Source organism: Myxine glutinosa, chromosome 10 (genome assembly GCF_964187855.1).
Source record: "Myxine glutinosa chromosome 10, kmMyxGlut1.1, whole genome shotgun sequence".
Classification (NCBI taxonomy): domain Eukaryota; kingdom Metazoa; phylum Chordata; class Myxini; order Myxiniformes; family Myxinidae; genus Myxine; species Myxine glutinosa.
This window is the reverse complement of record NC_136270.1, coordinates 67,421,931-67,441,977: the sequence shown is the minus strand read 5'-3', so window position 1 is coordinate 67,441,977 and position 20,047 is coordinate 67,421,931. Positions and strand designations below refer to the sequence as shown.

At 44.9% G+C, this 20,047-nt stretch overlaps 1 protein-coding gene across 2 annotated transcripts in view; it reads right to left on the bottom strand.

The window, feature by feature from the left end:
- Positions 1-20,047, bottom strand: part of LOC137434126 (sodium/hydrogen exchanger 3) — a 130,253-nt gene that overhangs the window by 87,360 nt on the left and 22,846 nt on the right. For both annotated transcript variants that reach the window (XM_078785748.1, XM_068126828.2), the window contains exons 3-7: positions 19,818-19,978; positions 18,984-19,062; positions 18,598-18,775; positions 5,267-5,487; positions 4,845-5,047 (exon numbers count right to left, since the gene is read on the bottom strand). In XM_078785748.1, coding sequence (XP_078641874.1) covers positions 4,845-5,047; positions 5,267-5,487; positions 18,598-18,775; positions 18,984-19,062; positions 19,818-19,978 — 842 coding nt within the window. The remainder of the gene's footprint in view (positions 1-4,844; positions 5,048-5,266; positions 5,488-18,597; positions 18,776-18,983; positions 19,063-19,817; positions 19,979-20,047) is intronic.

The window sequence follows — 20,047 nt, the reverse complement described above, 5'->3', positions numbered from 1 at the left end:
CGTCGGAATGTACAGAGACCCATCAACAGCGCAAAGGGAGCGGGGTAGCACTGACATCTCATACTCGCCGATTGTTTCTTCTAGTTTTGGCACCAGCTGAGGCTGGCTTCTTTGGATGATAAGAAATCTGCCGAGCAGTTCACGATCTTCACGCAACTTGATGACCTTATCACCAACGCGAACTTTAGTTTTCTCCATCAAGTTCGAAAAGGTTTTTAGCTTCAGTTTCTTCATTGGGTCCCAAACCAAAAGTGTTGATGTGGGCAGTAATCTGTCTTGAACGAAATCGTTAAAACATTTCTGTCCCTTCCCTGCAAATCGCAAGATATCATCTTTCGCATCTTCTGGAACAAGGGCTGAAGACACCAGGCTCTTCAAAGCAGGCTTTACTGTAAACGGATTGCCCGCACAATGCAACTCGATGGAGTGACGGATCTTCAGAGCGTTTTCTCTCGATCTCGATGCAACTCGTCCCGAAAGCTGGTAATGTTCACTTCGCTCAGTAGATTTAGAGGCTTGAGGGAAACTGTTGAGATACTGCTTCACTATACGAGCGAGGTGAGGTGTGGTAGTAAGAAGTCGGTCTAGGGCAGCTTCGTCTTGGCTCAATCCAACCATCCCGCCGTGACGCTTCAACCCTTTGATCTCTTGCTCCAGGGCCTGGTCGGTGAAAAGATGAGTGAAGGGAACTTCTGATTTTGCCACAACGAAGTCTCCTGATTTCAGGGCCTCCCACGTAACTGGATCATCCTCTTCCAGAGCATTCATTTGTGCAAGATGGACTGGCATTAGGCGAGCATAATTCAGGAGATCGTGCGCAAAGAAATACTTGATGAGGTTCTCTAAGGCAGCCAAGTAACCTTCCCAGTCAGCTGAACGGCAGGCACCTATGAGATGCAAAAGACTTTCCACTTGCTCGAGGTACTGGTTGAGAAATTGATCGAGCTCGCCGATGTTGTCATCTTCTTTCTCATGGGGATTTTCTGAGTACGAGGACCGGATGTCATTGTAGATATCAACCATGCCTTGGCTACGGTCGTGGAGAGCTTTCTTGAGAGCAACGCATTGGTCACGAAGTGGTTCAGGTGGATGATCAGAGAAAATGGCGTCAAACTTCATCATCATGATCGCCAGGCTAGTCGTGATGTGGTACTCAACTCGTCGCTTGTATGCCTTGCCACCATAGACCCCATGAAGACCTGCAGAAGTGTATGTGCCGCTTTCAATCGCACACGTGTCAATGCCACTTCCGTCGATTGTTTTGCCAAGAGCGTGCAGGGCAGCAAACGCAATATGCAGAACGCCCGCTCGGAGAATCCAGTTGGTGTTATTCACCGACTGCTGAATCATGAGGGCGCGGCTGTAAAGATCAAGATCGAGCGTTATGAGGGTTCTTCTCTCAGGACCAACCACAAAAGCAGATATGCCCTAAGTCAACATCAGAACAGTATAGAGGGTCGAGTAATCCGTTGGAGAAGTCTTGAATAGTGGAGCGATCACTTCTGTGTTAGTCGGGCTCAGACTCTGACAGGAGCGTGATAACAGAAGAGATTTAGTAGCACCCCATGTTGGCATAACTTCTTCCTTTGCTAACTCCTTACCTTTAAGGATTCGTTTTGTCACTGAAAGAATAGGATCGTCAGAATATCTGGGGTTTTGACCTGCGGTCTGACCTTGCAGTTCTTCAGTCTCTTGCTGCTCTATATTCTCCACACGTTGGTCATTTAGCTTTTCACCACCTCTGTCATCAGTACCGTAGTAGTTGGCAAGCGCCCAGGTGTGAGTGAAGTCTTTGGAAATCTTACTCCTCCGCTTTTCTAGATGGTAGACCTCAAATCGAATTGGTTTAGGTTTAATGATAGGCTTTTGCAGGTACTTGACTTTGAACGTGAGTGGTGCCGGTGCGAGAAGTTTCTCTGGGATGACAAGTGGTTGGTTGATGGGCTCGCCATCTTCTGCTCGCTGGTTGATCACGATCACTGTGCCATGGAATGTGTTCTGTCCAGTCGGTGTGTCTTCTAAGAGGTCGATGTTATCAACAGCGAACCAGATGTTCAATCCCTTCTTGATGAAATCAGGCAGACAAAATCCACCAGCCTCCTTCATTCGCTGAAGAACGCCTTGCTCTATGCGCTTTTCGAGATCAAGGAGCCTCTGGTAGTCGCCCCCAATGTAAACTTCTGATAGGTTATTGACGAGGTTTTTGTCACGAACTCTGGAATGAATGGTGAGCGGCAAGCCTATTGAGAGGGGCATCTGGGCAGTTTGCTGAAAGATTTAGTTTTGTTTTGGCTGATGCTTTACCTGGTGATCGGTTCGAGTATTCTGGATGAGAAACTGGCAAGCAACATCAACAGTTTTGTCCACTTGTGCATTGCGCATTTCAGAAACTTTGAGAACATGACGGCCAAATAGGAGATGAGTGAGGAAGAACTGGAGAAGTGGAGGATTCTCAAAGTCTTCAAACATTCCCCTGAACGACCAGCTTCGATGCTGCATTATCTCTTCCCTTAGAATGTTTGCCATGTTCTTCGAGTTGTCAACTGTGTCGTCGTTATCCAGCTGTGCAGACCTCAGTTGCATGGCCTTCCTAACCGCCAGTGAAAGAACGAGGTTGTCGGCTCATTTTTGCGTAGTGATTGGACGGACTGGATATTCGGAAGCCGTTCAGTAATGAGCTTTTTCAAATGCTTGCGGTAGTTGGTTGTCTGATTGATCTCTACATTATACCTCTTCAAAATGGACAAATATGCACCATTCACTTCAGCCATGTTCAGAGTAAGATCGTCCGCAGTAAGAGTATTTTGGACGGAGAGAAGCAACTGTTCATCACATAGAGAGCCAATAAGCTGGGTATTACTACGATCTTTTCGCGTTAAAATGCGCTGCGCGTATCGTAAACATTTCCTATGATAGTATTTTTCAAGAGCAGAGGCATCCCCAGCGTCTTCTAACTCGGACACGCAAGTTCTGATGCGGTCATCCTGAGTCTTGAGCTTTATCTCGAGGAAGTTTTCACCCATCTTGTCAGAGTAAATGCGATGGAGAGGTTCTGATATGTTATTAGAACAAAAGCTACATGACGAGAACAGACACACCTTTTCCTTCGGGATGGTTTTTGTTCTTTTAGGTCGGGTAGAGTCAGCCACACTGGAAGGTCATCCAGGCCCACGCGCAGGGCATGCAGGAGAATCAAACCGGACTCGTTTAACCCTTAGCCGTTCAATCATGCTTGTGTTGACGATGGGTTTTCGACATTCGCTATGATACCATACTGATTTCCGTTCAGATTCACCTAAGCTAGCTAACCGATCTGTAAGTCGCTTAATATCACCCTGACCCAAAGACAGTCGCTCGTTAGCACAATAAATAAGTTTGCCAATCATATCAGGATTGTTTATCAGTCTCTTCTTTGATGTAGCTCCCTCATTGCAGATGATGCACACGCTGTTCTTCTCAGACATAAATCTAGATGGTTTTGTACTAGTCTCTGTCAGCCTTCTTTCTGAAAAACAAACAAAAAAAAGCCTCGAGCATTTTACCAATATTTTTTTGTCCTTATCTCGCGACAGGGCATCTAGATCGCAAAAATAACTGCACCAAACGTCTTCCTGTGCCTGAAAACCATAAAAAAGAGGTATTACATGCCTAAGTTTATTGCTACAATTGAAATGACCTTGACCTTAGCATCTTTGGTGAACGGAAATCTGGGATCGCCACTTCCGGTCGCTTCGAAAGTATCATAAATGGATTTAGCGTCATCGAAAACCTCTCTAACGACCCCGAGATCGATAAAATCTCTGTTGTTAGGGGAGAAAGTCGCATGGTCAGTCCTGTGGGTCACTGGAAACAAAACCCCATAAAAGGGGGTCCGGGGGTCGGAAAATTTTAACCCCATTATTTTTCAATATTTTGACCTCGAATTAATCCAACAATGCAAAAAAAACAATTTTAGCACGCAAATCGCACGGGATTACACTTCATACAACACTATTTGTAAAAGTCACCCAAAGTAGCACGAGGCAGTGAAGCATCAGTTCAAAGAGCATGCTCACCAGGATGCCCACACCAATGGCAGTGCACAGTGATATTCGTGGCTCCCTTCTCTATGGTATCCTGCACGTGATCATTTCTAATCGATCAAGTCAATTAAATTTGCAACAGCTCAGAATACATGACTTTGTAGAGGGGAATTGAGGATTATGAAAGAACAAGAGGGAAAAAAGGTTAAAGTTAAAATGGGACAAAGGTAACACATACGAGGACAAAAACATATGGATACATCGCAGCACAAGAGGGATGGGAACCAGGTCGTAGTAGGTGGAGTTAAACTCAAATGTTGGAATATGAGGTCATGAGATGGCAGCAGGTAGCAAACATGCAAACTGGAGGGAAGACTTCATAGACTGGAGACAGTTCCAGGGACCAAGAAAAGGGACAATTGAATGGAAGCAAGCATCAGGTTTAGACTTGGGGGAGGAGGGGACTAACTAGGAAAACGTTTTTGATAGAACATGTGACCTGGGAGGACAGAAGTGTGAAAGGTCAGGACCGACATGAAAACCGAGCCATTGAAACTGCAAGGTCACCAACCTTCCTGCAGTGATCACAAAGCATATCCTGAGACAGTTTCCTGCTGCGAGATGGCAATGACCTGGAATGAACAATTCCAAAGATTCAAGTGGAGCTAGTTTGGAAGCAGCAGCACCAGTACACAGGGGGAGGGGGAGGGGGCATTCAGCTTTTTTCAAAGGCTGAAGCATTCCCCAAGCCCCCCCCCCCCCACCCTTATCCCCAAAGCTGCTGGGTCAAGGAGCGGCACATGCACACACCCAGATAATTACCTGAATAACGATGGTGAAGAACACCACGATGATTGTTGTGCTCAAGAAGAGCCTTTTCTCAGGCACCTGCTTCTCATCCAACAGAGCGACAAGGGCAAAGGCCACAGCACCCCGCAAGCCACCATATGACATCACTGCCTGATCGATGTAGTTCAATGGAACCACACGACCCATATTTAGCAGCCACGTCTGCAGGACGACACCTGATCAAGCCAACATGCACACAACAAGGGATTTCACACCAGAGCCTTTACTTGAGGTATTCAACCACACTGAATGCAAAAATAAAGCCACCACATAAAAAGAAGATTTGAACATTTCAATATATCTTGTTGCATACATTTTTCACTGACAATTGAAAATCTTGGTACAATTCCAACCCAGCAGTTTCCATGAATTAAGGGGGAAGGCATGACACATACCAATGACACGGTAGACAGAGATGAAAAGTAGGGTTAGCAGGATGAAAGGCGTGTTCCAGGTCCATTTTTCCGTGTCGATTGCAGATATTCCAAGGAAGATGAAAATGATCGTCTCAGCAGAGCTGGCAAGAAGCTTCAAGGTGTACCAGATGGTAGTTTGTGATTTGGCGTCGACATTTGCTTCTACATATCGCCGACAGCAGATTCCACAGAAGGTAATGCTGAAAAGTCATTCATGAATCAATGTGTGAAAAACTTGTCTTAATGGAATAATTAATAAATAATTATACAATTATATATATATATATATATATATATATATATATATATATATATATATATATATATATATATATATATATATATATATATACATATATATACATATATATATATACACATATATACATATATATATATACACATATATATATATATATATATATATATATATATATATATATAGATATATATATATATATATATATATATATATATATTGTTGCGGATATGGGACTTGGCCTCCATATCCACTTGTAAATATTCCCCTATTTCCCCAATACTCCCCAACTATCCCCAATCCCCCATTCCCTAGTCCCATTGTCTGTAAACAACACTCTGTAGCCCCGACCTTCCCCTTTTTCCCCCATTAAATGTCGTGCCCAGGTCCACCGCATCTCACGTAGACAACTTTCGGACCTCTTGCTAGTTATTCTTAGTCTATGTCAGTTAAGGACTCGTTTCCATTAATTCTGACTCTTCGTTGCACCAGAATGTGATTGTATGGCACCAGTAGTGAGTTTAGGACCTCCCCATACCTCCTCCCATCTTCCCCATGAAACAACAACTACAACAACTGCGTGCGGGGAGTGTGCGTCCTCACACCAGCTTGGTTAGCCGCCATTGACCATGCGCTCCGACGGGGTTACCACGAAGGGGCTCACTGTCAGCTCCTCGTCAAGGGCGGAGCCCGGTAACCCCCCCGCACCCAATAAGAAGGGCGGACCGATTCCATCTGGGGCGGAGCTAACTAGCCGAGGGCGTGTCACTCCCCGCCGGATATACGCAGCCTACCGGACGTGACGTCAGATGCGCCCCCAGCTTGGAAAGACAAGTCGCGACCTCCGAGCGCTGAGAGACCTCCCGCATCTCTGGACCGGACCGGGTCGATTCTGTCCCTGAGCCAAGAGTGCACCTTGAGCCATCGACTACCCGCCTTCCTTGCCATCAATCCCCGTGTGAGTCAGTTTTGTCCTGTTTATCTGTCGTCTGTCGGGGCTACTATAAGACTGTAATTAAGTGCCTATCTTTCTATGCTGTCTCTCTCATCCCTGTAATCTAAACGTTCCGAACTATTATAACCTCCTCCGGAGGTCTTGAGAACTGTACCCCTGGTGTCGTGTCATTTTAAACCCAGCCGTTGTGTCCTTTCCTTCATTGATCTAGCGTAGCGCGACTCGGCCAACGTTCGAGTATAATCGGGTAACTTGTGCGGACACGGCGGCCATTCCGCTCGGCCCATCATAACATCTAAGTCGTGTCCGTAACAATATATATATATATATATATATATATGCAGTAAATACAGTCATTATGCGACTTCATACCATCAGTGGGGAACCGCCAGTAAGGTGTCCCATACAGCTGCTCCTGCTGCTGCTGCACCTTACTGGGAGCGATAAGCACCGCCTGCCACACGGCAACATTATCTCTGGTATCCACTCATTATATGGAGTCGACCTGGATGCGGTTGGGCATTACTAATTAGTACCTGTAATCTGGTTCTCCAACCTAATGAGCGAACGTTATGATGTCATCCCCATACATGTCTGCATTGCCTGCAAAGCTCCAGGGGAGCCATCTAGCAGTGCGTCATTATGAATCTTAAATCATATATATACAGACTTGGCATTTAATATGGATTATATTTTTTTGTGGGGGTGAACTTACTTTTCAAGATGACTTAGAACCAAACGTTCATTGGAATTATGTTGAAATTATTCTAGATTTTGTTAATGTGACCTTTAAAAAAAACAAAAACCACATTTGACATTTCGAAGCAAATAAATTGATCCTTGAAAGTGATGTAAACTGATATCAAACTCAATTCACGGACAGTACTGTGTTAAACTTCTGTACGTTTTCCAGAAGTATCTCTTTATTTTGCACATTAGCCAAAAAAGTTTTTAACAAAAACGAAAGTTAAATTACGACTGGGATTACAGACAGTAAAATTACAGCTCAGTACTTCGTGTAACCTCCACGAGCATTCAGGAGAGCACGTACACGTTGAGGCATGCTGTTCACGAGATTTGCCAAGGTTTGGACAGGAATCGCTTGCCATGCAGTGACAATAGCCTGCTGCAATTCACGCACAGAGGTTGGCTGCTGGTCCAAGTTGTCGATTTGACGCGTTAATTCTGCCCACAAGTTCTCTGTAGGATTCATATCCGGGGACATGGCAGGCCACTCCATATGCTCTACACCACGGTCAGCAAGAAAGTGTTGGATCATACGAGCACAATGAGGCCGTGCATTGTCATCTTGGAAGACAAAGTTTCCTCGAAAGGCTGCACGAGCAAATGGAAGCAATGTTTCTTCCAGAATGGCCCTGTACTTGAACTGGTTCAGGTTTCCATTCAGAACAACCAGGTCAGTTTTTCCCCCTGCATGAAAAGCATGGAAATTTCTTTCATGAAAAGAAAAGATCTGCATACATAATAAATAGATAGCCACTAATTAATTTATACTGTGTGTACAAGCCAAACTTAAAACATGACAGATGATGTTATAATAACCATGATCAACAACAACAACAACATGCATTTTAAGGCCATTTTCCCTGCTAGAGTGGGGGTTAGCCTTGTGGTCCCCATGACAATCTTCTCCATTTTGCCCTATTTTCTGCATCTCTCCTTGTTAACCCCCTTGCCCGCATTTCTTCTTCCACCATCTTTAGCCAAGTCTTTCTCGGTCTTCCCCGTCCTCTACTTCCTTCTACATTCATTTCCATCACTCTTCTCATCCAGTCACTTTCATCCTTCCTGTTACATATTTATGTGAATGTATGTGAATTACTATTCAGGGCTTTGCTTATCAATGTGTAGTCGATTAAAGGTTGTTGTGATTAACGGGTCAGGAGCCCTTCTGAGGAAAAGGAGACCGGAAACGGAAGAAGAAAAGACACGAGGTCCTGGAGACGCGACGATTCTTCTTCTTCCTCGCCGAGCTCGGACGCGAGCGGTATCGCTATTGAGCAACGTAACAGAATCGGCGTTTAAAAGCCCGTCTGGCGAGAGGAGTTACCGGGACGTGTAACTACCCTTTGACACGTCAAGTCACCGTGGGTTCGTGCACGGAACCAAGCAGCCGGCACAGTTCGCCTCACCGTCTACAAGGCCGCGTACGGGTCGCACCTTGGGCCACGCGCGCTGGGCAAGCCGCATGTTGCTTTGCCTGCTTTGCTTTACCCGCTTTGCTTGGCCAGGAGGTGCGCGCTGCAGCCGTTGTTCCCGGTACGGGATGTGCCCGGTGAAAGCACGTCAGGAAGGGTCCGTTCAACCGCCCACGTGCGGAGATCGAACTACAGGAGTACGGAGACATTGAGAGAGACATTGACCATGGAGGGAGTCGGGAGTGGGGCTCACATGAGGAATGTATAAGATGGCCATCTTAGAGTTATTATAGATGAGTTTACATCTTTGTACTATTGATTGCTGATTGTGGATGGTTGTTGATTCCTCGGGGAATATATCATTGATTATTCCGGATCCTTGGTGTGGGGTTTCTTATTGATTGGAATTCATATTGATTGCGTTATGAAAGCGCATAAATAATATATCTTTCTGGCGGAGTTCCTCTCACGGTCCGGGGGTCACCGAGACCAGGTAGTCACCGGGAGGACCACGTAACAGAATTGGGGGCTCGTCCAAATTACGATTTGCGGATTCGCAATTGGGTCTACGTCCGGGATCTAAAATTGTATAAAATAATAAAATAATATTTTTATTAATTAAAATTTATTAATTAAGTATTAATTGGTAAATTTTTGGGGAAATTGGGGGTAAAGTCTTGGGTGAAGGTTAACAGGTGTTAACAATAGGCACCATGGCGTTTGTGGCACAGAACTTTGCGGTAACCCCGAGTGAGGTACAGTTCCGAGCGTTACTAAAGTCGGACCTCTTGAAATTGGCCAAACATTTTAACTTGGAGGTCCGAACTAATTTGAGGAAGGCAGAGTTGCAGACCACGGTGATACAGTCTATGGTGGGATTAGGAACATGGGACGAGTTAGCCTGGCAGTGGTTACCCGAAGAACCAGAAGACGTTGAGCTCCGGAAACTGGAGTTGCAATTACGGAGCCAGGAACGGATCAAAGAAGAAGAAAGGAAAGCAGAAAAGGAAAGAGCAGAAGAAGAAAGGAAAGCAGAAAAGGAAAGAGCAGAAGAAGAAAGGAAAGCAGAAAAGGAAAGAGCAGAAGAAGAAAGGAAAGCAGAAAAGGAAAGAGCAGAAGAAGAAAGGAAAGCAGAAGAGAGGAGAGAAGAGAAACAAGCAGAGGAAAGGAGAGTGGAACGAGAACTCCAGGAAAGGTTAAAAGAAGAGGAAAGGAAAGCAGAAGAGAGGAGAGAAGAGAAACAAGCAGAGGAAAGGAGAGTGGAACGAGAACTCCAGGAAAGGTTAGCAGAAGAAGAAAGGAAAGCAGAAAAGGAAAGAGCAGAAGAAGAAAGGAAAGCAGAAGAGAGGAGAGAAGAGAAACAAGCAGAGGAAAGGAGAGTGGAACGAGAACTCCAGGAAAGGTTAGAAGGGAGAAAAGCAGAGGAGAGGAGAGCTGCCAGGGAACTCGAAGCAGAGGAGAGAAAAGCCGAAAGGGAGTTGAAGGAACGTGATCTGGCGCTTCAGTAAGAGATTAAATTCAAGGAGCTGGATTTAATGAGAGAACGGGGAGAGGTACCACCCTTGCTGACGGGGTCGACACCTAGCCAGAACACCTGGGATGTGGGCAGACATGTGAGGCTGGTTCCACCCTTCAGTGAAAAGGAAGTCGCTAAATTTTTTCCACACTTTGAGAAAGTGGCTCGACAGTTAAACTGGCCGGAGGAGGCCTGGACCATACTAGTGCAAAGTGTGCTGGTGGGAAAAGCTCAAGAGATTTATTCGGCACTACCAATGGACCAATGTGCAGATTATGAGGTATTGAAGAAGCACATCCTCAAAGCCTGTGAGTTGGTTCCGGAAGCTTACCGGCAAAAATTCAGGAATGCCAGGAAGAGGGAGAGTGAGACCCATGTGGAGTTTGCCAGAGTGAAAGAAAATATGTTTGATCGGTGGTGTGAGTCAAAAGGAGTCGGGAACGACTTCGAAGCATTGCGTGACCTGATGCTGGTGGAGGAATTTCAACAGTGTGTCCACGAGGACATCAAAGTGTACCTGCAGGAAAAGAAAGTACCGAAGTTGTGGGACGCAGCCACCCTGGCAGATGATTATGCCTTAACACACCGGATAGGGGTCCACGAACCTAACTCCTCGCCTAGATCTCCGCAGGGGAGGTGGGGAACAGCAGGTGCGGAGAACGACAATACATGGCGGCGGCCTCGAGAGGATTATGGGGACAACGCGGATACCCCACCTGTTCGAAATCAGAGGGCTGCGGGCCCAAGACAAACTTATTTTTCGGGGGGCCCGAGGCAGACCACGAGTTTTTCCTCCGGGCCTACTTGCGCTTTTTGCAAGAAACCTGGACACTTGATGTCCAGTTGTTACCTCATGAAAAGGGAAGACCCAGAGCGGAGTCCGACTAGTACAACTCCGAATGCGATGGCAAACGTAAGAAATCGCCCACAGAAGAGTTACCAACCATTTATTTATGAGGGGTTGGTCTCACTCAAGGGAGACTTGACTAACCCAAGACCGGTTAGAGTTTTGAGGGACACAGGAGCCCATCAATCCTTAATGCTTGAAGGCATTTTGCCATTGTCAAAGAGTACCGCAACTGGTGATAGTGTTCGGTTACAAGGGATCGGTGGCTGTGTTAGTGCCCCACTTCATGTCATCCATTTGGAATCCGATTTGGTGTCAGGACCGGTCACCGTCGGTTTACAAGCCACGCTTCCTGTAGAGGGAGTATCTGTGATTATCGGAAATGATTTGGCCGGGGGGCAAATTTATGGTAACCCGAGGGTTGGTAAAGAGCACAGCAGGGAAAATAACACCCCACCAGCTCGGGATGGCGACAAAAGTTCCAAGTTATTTGTAGGGGGACTGAACTTCAACACAGAGGAAGAAGTTCTGACCTCTGTCTTCAACAGATATGGGCCGCTGGTGGAAGTGCGGGTGGTAAAAGACAGGGAAACGCAATGGTCACGAGGGTTCGGCTTTGTCACGTTTGCAAGCACAAGAGACGCCAGAGAGGCAGAGAAGAATTGGAATGGTAAGGATTTGGAGGGTCGGACCATAACAGTAGGGAAGGCATTTCGTAGGCATCGAGAGGTCGACAGAAGAGGACCACTTGGCAGGAGTTTTGGGGTTGGCAGCAGCCGATATTACTATGGAGGCTCCCAGAGTTACGGCACCTCCCGAAAGAATGAATGTCAGAGCACTGGCCGAGAAGGAGACCGCCAGTCAGGTAACGGCTGGGACAAGGGGTCCCACCGTAACTGTTAGGAGTCTGGAGAAGTTGAAGCACTATATACGGGGGAGCCGCCGAGCCGAGGCTCCTACACGGACTAACCGTGAACGCCACGTTCTTAAAGGCGTCCAGGTAGTGAACTTTCCTGCACGGACTAACCGTGAACTCCACGTTCTTAAAGGCATCCATGTAATGAACTTTCCTCCCCGGACTAACCGTGAACTCCACATTCCTTAAGGCGTCCATGTAGGAATACTCCGCTGGGCCTCCCGAAAAAGTGCTATAGAGAGGTTTAAATTTGGGGGCTTTGGGTCACCACCTCTTAACCGTCATTCAAGAGAAATTAGAAGGGGTTGACGCTTGGTCCAGAGGGAATTAATCTAGGGGATTGTGTGAAATTTTGTTGCTTTATTTTTAAGTGATGACTGTGCCCGGGGGGAACTGATGAGTTGGGGGGGGGGGGGGTGAGTTATCTGGTTTGTTTATCCAAGTTGGCCGGCAAAGAAAGTTTTCGCTGGGTTCAAACTTTCTTTCTTGAAGGGGGGGAGTGTTACATATTTATGTGAATGTATGTGAATTACTATTCAGGGCTTTGCTTATCAATGTGTAGTCGATTAAAGGTTGTTGTGATTAACGGGTCAGGAGCCCTTCTGAGGAAAAGGAGACCGGAAACGGAAGAAGAAAAGACACGGGGTCCTGGAGACGCGACGATTCTTCTTCTTCCTCGCCGAGCTCTGACGCGAGCGGTATCGCTATTGAGCAACGTAACAGAATCGGCGTTTAAAAGCCCGTCTGGCGAGAGGAGTTACCGGGACGTGTAACTACCCTTTGACACGTCAAGTCACCGGGGGTTCGTGCATGGAACCAAGCAGCCGGCACAGTTCGCCTCACCGTCTACAAGGCCGCGTACGGGCCGCGCGCGCTGGGCAAGCCGCGTGTTGCTTTGCCCGCTTTGCTTTACCCGCTTTGCTTGGCCAGGAGGTGCACGCTGCAGCCGTTGTTCCCAGTACGGGACGTGCCCGGTGAAAGCACGTCAGGAAGGGTCCGTTCAACCGCCCACGTGCGGAGATCGAACTACAGGAGTACGGAGACATTGAGAGAGACATTGACCATGGAGGGAGTCGGGAGTGGGGCTCACGTGAGGAATGTACAAGATGGCCATCTTAGAGTTATTATAGATGAGTTTACATCTTTGTACTATTGATTGCTGATTGTGGATGGTTGTTGATTGCTCGGGGAATATATCATTGATTATTCCGGATCCTTGGTGTGGGGTTTCTTATTGATTGGAATTCATATTGATTGCGTTACGAAAGCGCATAAATAATATATCTTTCTGGCGGAGTTCCTCTCACGGTCCGGGGGTCACCGAGACCAGGTAGTCACTGGGAGGACCACGTAACATTCCTCAACACATGACCAAACCATCTCAACCTGTTTCTCTTCACAGCATCAATCACAGGCTCAATTCCCATCATCTTTCGCAATTCATCATTTGTCTTCCTCTCTCTCAACGATCTCTCAACGAAGCCTGGTGTTGGCTTAGCGGTTAGGGTGCCGGCTTGGGATCCTAGGATCCTGGGTTCGAATCCCAGTCGATCGCTGAATTAATGCCAGGGGGGTTGCCTCAGCCTGTCATCCTTCCGAGGTTGGCAAATTTGGGTACCAGCTTGCTGGGATGAATGACCACGGTGTGTACCCTGATTTAGAATAGGTACACCGTATCCCTGCGCATCGTAAGAGCGCGACCAAGGGTTGGCGCCAGGAAGGGCATCCGGCCATAAAAACATTGCCTCAAACAGGGAACCATGATTGTCATAGGGCCCGCAAGGCTAACCCCCGCTCCAGCGGGGAAAAATGGCCTTAAAACGATCATTCATTCATTTATTCATTCATTCATGAAAAGCAGCCCAAACGGTCACCCCACCACCTCCAGCTTGAACTCTTGACACTATACAATCTTCGTTGTAGGCTTCTTGCACTTGTTTGTGCACTCGGACGTGGCCAGCTTGACGATAGACCAGAAATCTAGACTCGTCACTGAAGATCATGTGATTCCAGTGTCCTGGCTGCCATTGACGGTGCTCTCTGGCCCACTGCAATCGGCACTGGCGCTGTTGTCTGGTCAGGTGTGGCTTTCTCAGGGGACGCCTGGCACGATAGCCTGCTTGAACCAGTCGTTGGTTGACTAGCCTTCTGGATACAGGCACATTTGCCAGTTCCTGCCACTCAGCCCTAAGCAGATTAGCTGACTTGGTAGGGCCATTGCGGACTAACCGGTGCAGCTGGCGATCATCCCTCCTTGTGGTTCTGCGGGGACGTCCTGGCCTCAGTATTGGAGAAGGGACACCCCTCTGAGCATTTCGTTTCAGGATCTTTGACACCTGACCTTGAGTGATGCCATACTGCCAAGCAATCGCACGCTGTTTCATGCTGGAATTTCATAAAGCCACCACTCCATGACAAACAGCATTGTCGAGTTGACGGACCATCTCCAGAGGAAGTGGCAATAACTTTTGTAGATGGGCAGCAGTTGTTTTCCACTAATACAGAACGCAACAACTCTTATATACCCGATTGTGAAGCCAATCGTCAAATGTACCTGGCCGTATATTTTGTCACGCCACCTGTGATATAATCCTGATATTGACTTCTCGCTGCGAAAGACAAATATATATATATATATATATATATATATATATATATATATATATATATATATATATATATATATATATATATATATATATATATATATAACTGTGAGAAATAGTAGAAACTCCACAGTATGAGCAGGGCGTCTCATTTGCATTAAATAAATAATCGGGAGATTAAATCAGACGTGGACGTAGCTTCAGAACGTCGATCTTTCATTTTTGACAAGCTTTCGACCAACAAAGGTCTTCTTCTTAGTCGTCCCCAAGTTCAACGGATGTCAATATATATATATATATATATATATATATGCAGTATATAACATGCACGCATGCACGGATCCCAGTAGAGCTTGCCCACAAGTCTCATGAAGCATAAAGACGACTTTTTCAGGAATTATTGGATGTTAGTATAAAATGGACAATATTGTGCAAGGCCTTTGAACCCAGGATTCAAACAAGCCATCAGCTCAGATTCGAATGCTAAACAGGCGAACCCATCTCTTGGGTGAAAAACAATTTCTCATACATTTATGTATGAGACATCATCATGATACATCCAAGAGCTCGATATGCTAACTTTGGTCAATCAGTCAGTTGGTATTCAATCCTGATTTTGCAATTTGTAGAAATAAGAGTGGTGGGGTGTGGAGGAGGAGGGGTGGGGGATAGTTGAGATGTACAAAGCTCAACCTGGAACTGAAATTTGCAGGTTTAAGAATAAATAAATAAAAAAAGCACAAGTGCATTCTTTGTATCAAAGTCACTGCCATTCATAGCCAAAGACTTTAGTCAGGTTCACTATGTTTTTTCGTTCAAAATCATGGTAGATTAGCAAACCTATACATTTTTGGAAACGTTATTACATGGAAAATCTGAAAAGCAATGTTTACATTTGCCAATTCCGACCAATTCGATTCGACCAATTCGACCAATCGACCAATTCCATTCGACCAATTCCATTCAACCAATTCGACCAATCGCTTCGATCGACCATTCGACCGTTCGACCAATTCGATCGATTCGATTCGATTCATCGAATTCGATTCGATCGACCATTCGACCAATTCGATTTGCCAATCAATTTGACCGACCTTTGCTTGTGTGGAACGGACTGTGAAAACGATGCGGACTATATTGTCGCATACGACACACAGGACAGTGATGACGAACTCTAAATGGCATATTCTGTAATCGTGTATGTTTGATGCCATTGACTGCCTGTGTATATTTTGTCATTGACTGCCTGTGTAGATGTGAAGTTATACTGACTGCATGACTGTGTATATATGATTTTGCTGACTGCCTGTGTATGTTTGGTGATATGAATTATTGTGACACATTTTGATGTTATTAACTGCCTGTACAAAATGATAACATGTATTTGATTATGCAACTTATCGCGAATATAAAGACAGTATTTTGCAATTCAAAACCTTTGATTTGTGTCTTACCATTCCCCATAGCACTAATTTGATACTTTCATTGGATTCCTTGTCCCTGAAAATATAGGTTTAGTATATTTTAAAAAGTTTTTAGGGTAATTAGAGGCAGAAATAGAACAAAATATGTATTTTACAGTGGCCATTTTGAAAATCCAAAATGGCCGCCATACAGGTATCTCTCCAAATGTAAACATTGATTTTTAGTTTCCTTATGCTATAACCTTTCCAAAAATGTATAGGTTTGCTAATCTACCATGATTTTGAACGAAATATAATTTATTGACATAGTGAACCTGACTACTTCCTGTGTGTCCTGGAAAGACGTCCGTAATGGTAAATTTTGAAAATTCCACAGGAACTCAGCCGTGACAACTCAACCCGCTTCACTACTCTAACCTTGTGGGTCGGAAACTTTTGCAAGGGCCTGTTAATGTTCAACCCAAAAATGGTTATTTTTGTTTTTGAAAAAAAAAAAAAAAAGGTGTGGGAGCATCATAGCATCATTGGTACAAGTTGCCAAAAATAGCAGGACGATTGTCATTCGATGATGCAAAACTATTTCCATTAAAAAATATAAATTATTTTCATAACTGCACAATCTTTCCAACTAATTGATAAATATCGACATCACACCATCCATGAACTGTGGTCCCTTAGCTTGGCAGGCTCAGACAAAAAGGGTCACTTCCTGTGAAATTGGTAGGTTTTTGTTTTCTGCAGATCGTTTGTATGAAAGTTTTGTGTGGAGGAAAATTGCCAGGAATGCAACACTTCAGAAATGAGTCAAAGACGCCTACACAAAGATGTTTGTGCGATAGCATACCTTCACATCCTACAATGAGGTTCTTTGTTCACAGAAAATCCACCATTAATGATGTTAGGACGACAAAACTAAAAACTCTTAAAAATCATCTCACAAAGAAGGCCCAATGTTCCTGCAAGGCTCCCCCTCCCTTCGACCCCCATTTGCCTCTATTCAATTTCATGTATTCCTGCTTAACATCTACCTCACCGCTTATCTCAGATTATCTTACCTTTTAATTTAGTTGTTACCATTGCCCCATTCAGCCAGACCTTCCTCTACTATAGACTACACGGCCTCATCTTGTGCTTCACTTCCCTCTATTCTAGTATTTCTTTTCACACAAACACCTGGAAGCCTGATTCATTTCTTCCCAAATTCCTTGTTTAGCTTCACCTGCGGGACTGCTTATGAGATTCATTATCTTGGCACATAATTCCTTCCCAATGCTGTCATCCTGGTGCTACACAAAGAGTATTACACAACATCAAAGAGTATTAATACAAAGAGTATTACTACACAACAATGATCATTGTTCTTCAAAGGGAACTCCTAGATGTTAAAGATCCATACTCTTTCAAAAAAGGAGGTAATTGTGCACCCGTACCATGGTCAAATTCACCAGAATCAACGTATCAAATACACCAGTACTAGAGTACTGCACCAGTATCAACGGGTACGAGGGGCAAAGGGGACGACAATATCAATAGGCTACCAACGCCCTGAGAAATGAAGCAAACGCGAGCTCAGTCATTCTGTTCTTGAACAACATAATCAAACTCTAGGATGATCTAAGTGCCCTTTCTCTTTGTCCCAGACAACGCCACAGTGTTGTACAGTACCCTATCCCACAACTATCCAGACAACATCTGCATCACTCTGCTGATCTAGAAATGATTATACACTAGTCTGATAAATGGAACATCTTTCAACACTGGCAAGATCTCTTCCCCAATCACTTGAAGGATCAAATGAAAACCGACCTATTTTCTTGGTTAGCCATCGGAAGGGGTTCGGTCTCTTGAACTTCTAGGCCTCACCATCAGCCATGGCCTCATGTGCTGACCATATAGCAAAGCCGGCCTCCAATGCCAGACTCAGCCCAGGCAGCTTTCCTCATTCTAAGTATTTTCTTTTAAAAACTTGAACTATTCCTTAGCCTACAAGACCTTTGTGTACAATTCAATAAAGTACTGCTCTCTCCTTTGGGTTGTCCACCAGCATTACATCTGTCTGTCCTGCATCATGTGGGATCGAAAGCTTTTAGCATTCTTGGAATCACCCATGATGAGGCTTAAACAAGGCCTGCTGCTCTCATCTCAGATAAGTCAGTGACCTCTGGTTTTTGTCTCATCCAGTGTGCCTGTGCCTCTCAGGCCAACGACTTTTCCCAAAAGCCAGAGGATGCATGCGCACTTCCAGTAACCTTCTGGTTAAACTTCCAAAATACAGGCCGACGGCACACCGCAACTCTTATTCCCCATCTCTCCAACCTATGGAATCGCCTCTTTCTCTCCAAGGCTTCGAGCAGGTAGTGCAACACCATCTCAAATCTTCCCCTATTTATTACACTCTTCTTCTCCCCCATCCCATGAACCCAACCATCTCACTTGTAATGTTTCCTCCCTTCTTTTTCCTGTTTGTTCATTCCTTGCTTATCATGTCCAAGGGTTGACTGACCCCCTCTGTCAGTTAGTACCATCACCTTGTTCCCAAGGGGTACAAACTAATCAAATGATGAATTTATTTTAGACAATTTTGCTTTATAAACTTTCTCATCAAATAGTACAAAATAAAACACTCACGCAAGAATAGAAGAGAGAGTAAACATTTCGGCTGTGAGGTAGGACAGGTAGGCAAGCGTCAAGATGAAGGCTGGTTCCATGATCTTCACGTGTTTTGTGAAACGCGTGACCAGTGACATAAAGAAAGCAAACACCACTCCAACTGCTGTACCACCAAGCGCCACCACGAAAAAAGATCCTGAAGCCAAAAATAAGAAGAAATACTACAACTTGAACAATATTCAAAGGAGCTTGGTATTAGGGTCTTGTTTAGCCTTTGTCTTAACACCAGGTTATCCTCAACATAGATATAGGGACATTTAACTCCGAATGTTACGGCAAGACTCCGATACAAAAGTTCATCATGAAAGATTAATTTCTCTCCATGGTTTCGTGGAACTCCTCACCGATTCCCTTCACATAATCCACAGTCTGAATGTTTGTCACGCCAACACCCACAAACGAGGCAAATACCTTGTACAGCACCTGTAAATAGAGAGGCGTTAACAACCCAGTGCAAAAAAAATTACTCAACAAGCTTGACACATCACAATGTCAACTAGAACGCCACTCAGTAGAGTGCATACTCCCACCGTGGGTCAAGTTGGAATAATACGTTTTGTTTAACATCCCCTCTTCCCAAAACAATAAATGAAAAAGAAAGTAGGCCCTAACCGTCAGAGAATTTATTTTGATATATCTCGGAATTAGAGGAGAAAAACATCATTTATGAATAAGAATAAAAGCTTTAATGCAGTAAAACTGAAAAAAATTCCCCAAAAAATTCGTGGATCCTGAATAATATCCTGAGCTTCACCAAAAACTAATCAATTCTTCCTTATCCCAAGGGCAATCATACCACCAACTTTCATCCAAATCCGTTCAGAACTTTTCCAGATATATTGTTCACGAACACACGAACATACGAACATACACATACACATACACATACACTACTCCCTGGTGGGAGTAATAATTACATCACAGACCAAATAACCACAAAAGGAATGTGAAGCACACCAAGTAAACATAACAAGCAATGCATCTGACAAGCTGCTGCCAAATCAGAATTACAGAATCACTTAACTTCAAAGCAAATTAATCCACTCGCAAACACACACTGCACAACAATGCCAATCCATACCACCATACTCGACTCAACTTACAAAACCTCAACAAATGCTGCCAAAAATCACATTGCAAGTGCAGAATTAATTTTGTTGCAGGATGCAAGTACTTACCACAGTGACGGCATCATTGAGCAGGGACTCGCCAAAAACTATGATGAAAAGCACCTCGTTGACGTGCACTTCCTCAAATATGGCCAATACAGCGACGGGATCCACCGCCGCAATGAGACTTCCAAAAAGCAGAAAATCAAGTATGGTCACGTTCAATGGTCCTGCACGGTCAAGGACAAAGGCCAAAACAAGAGGGAGAATTGCTTTACAATTTATGTCCCCACCTATGC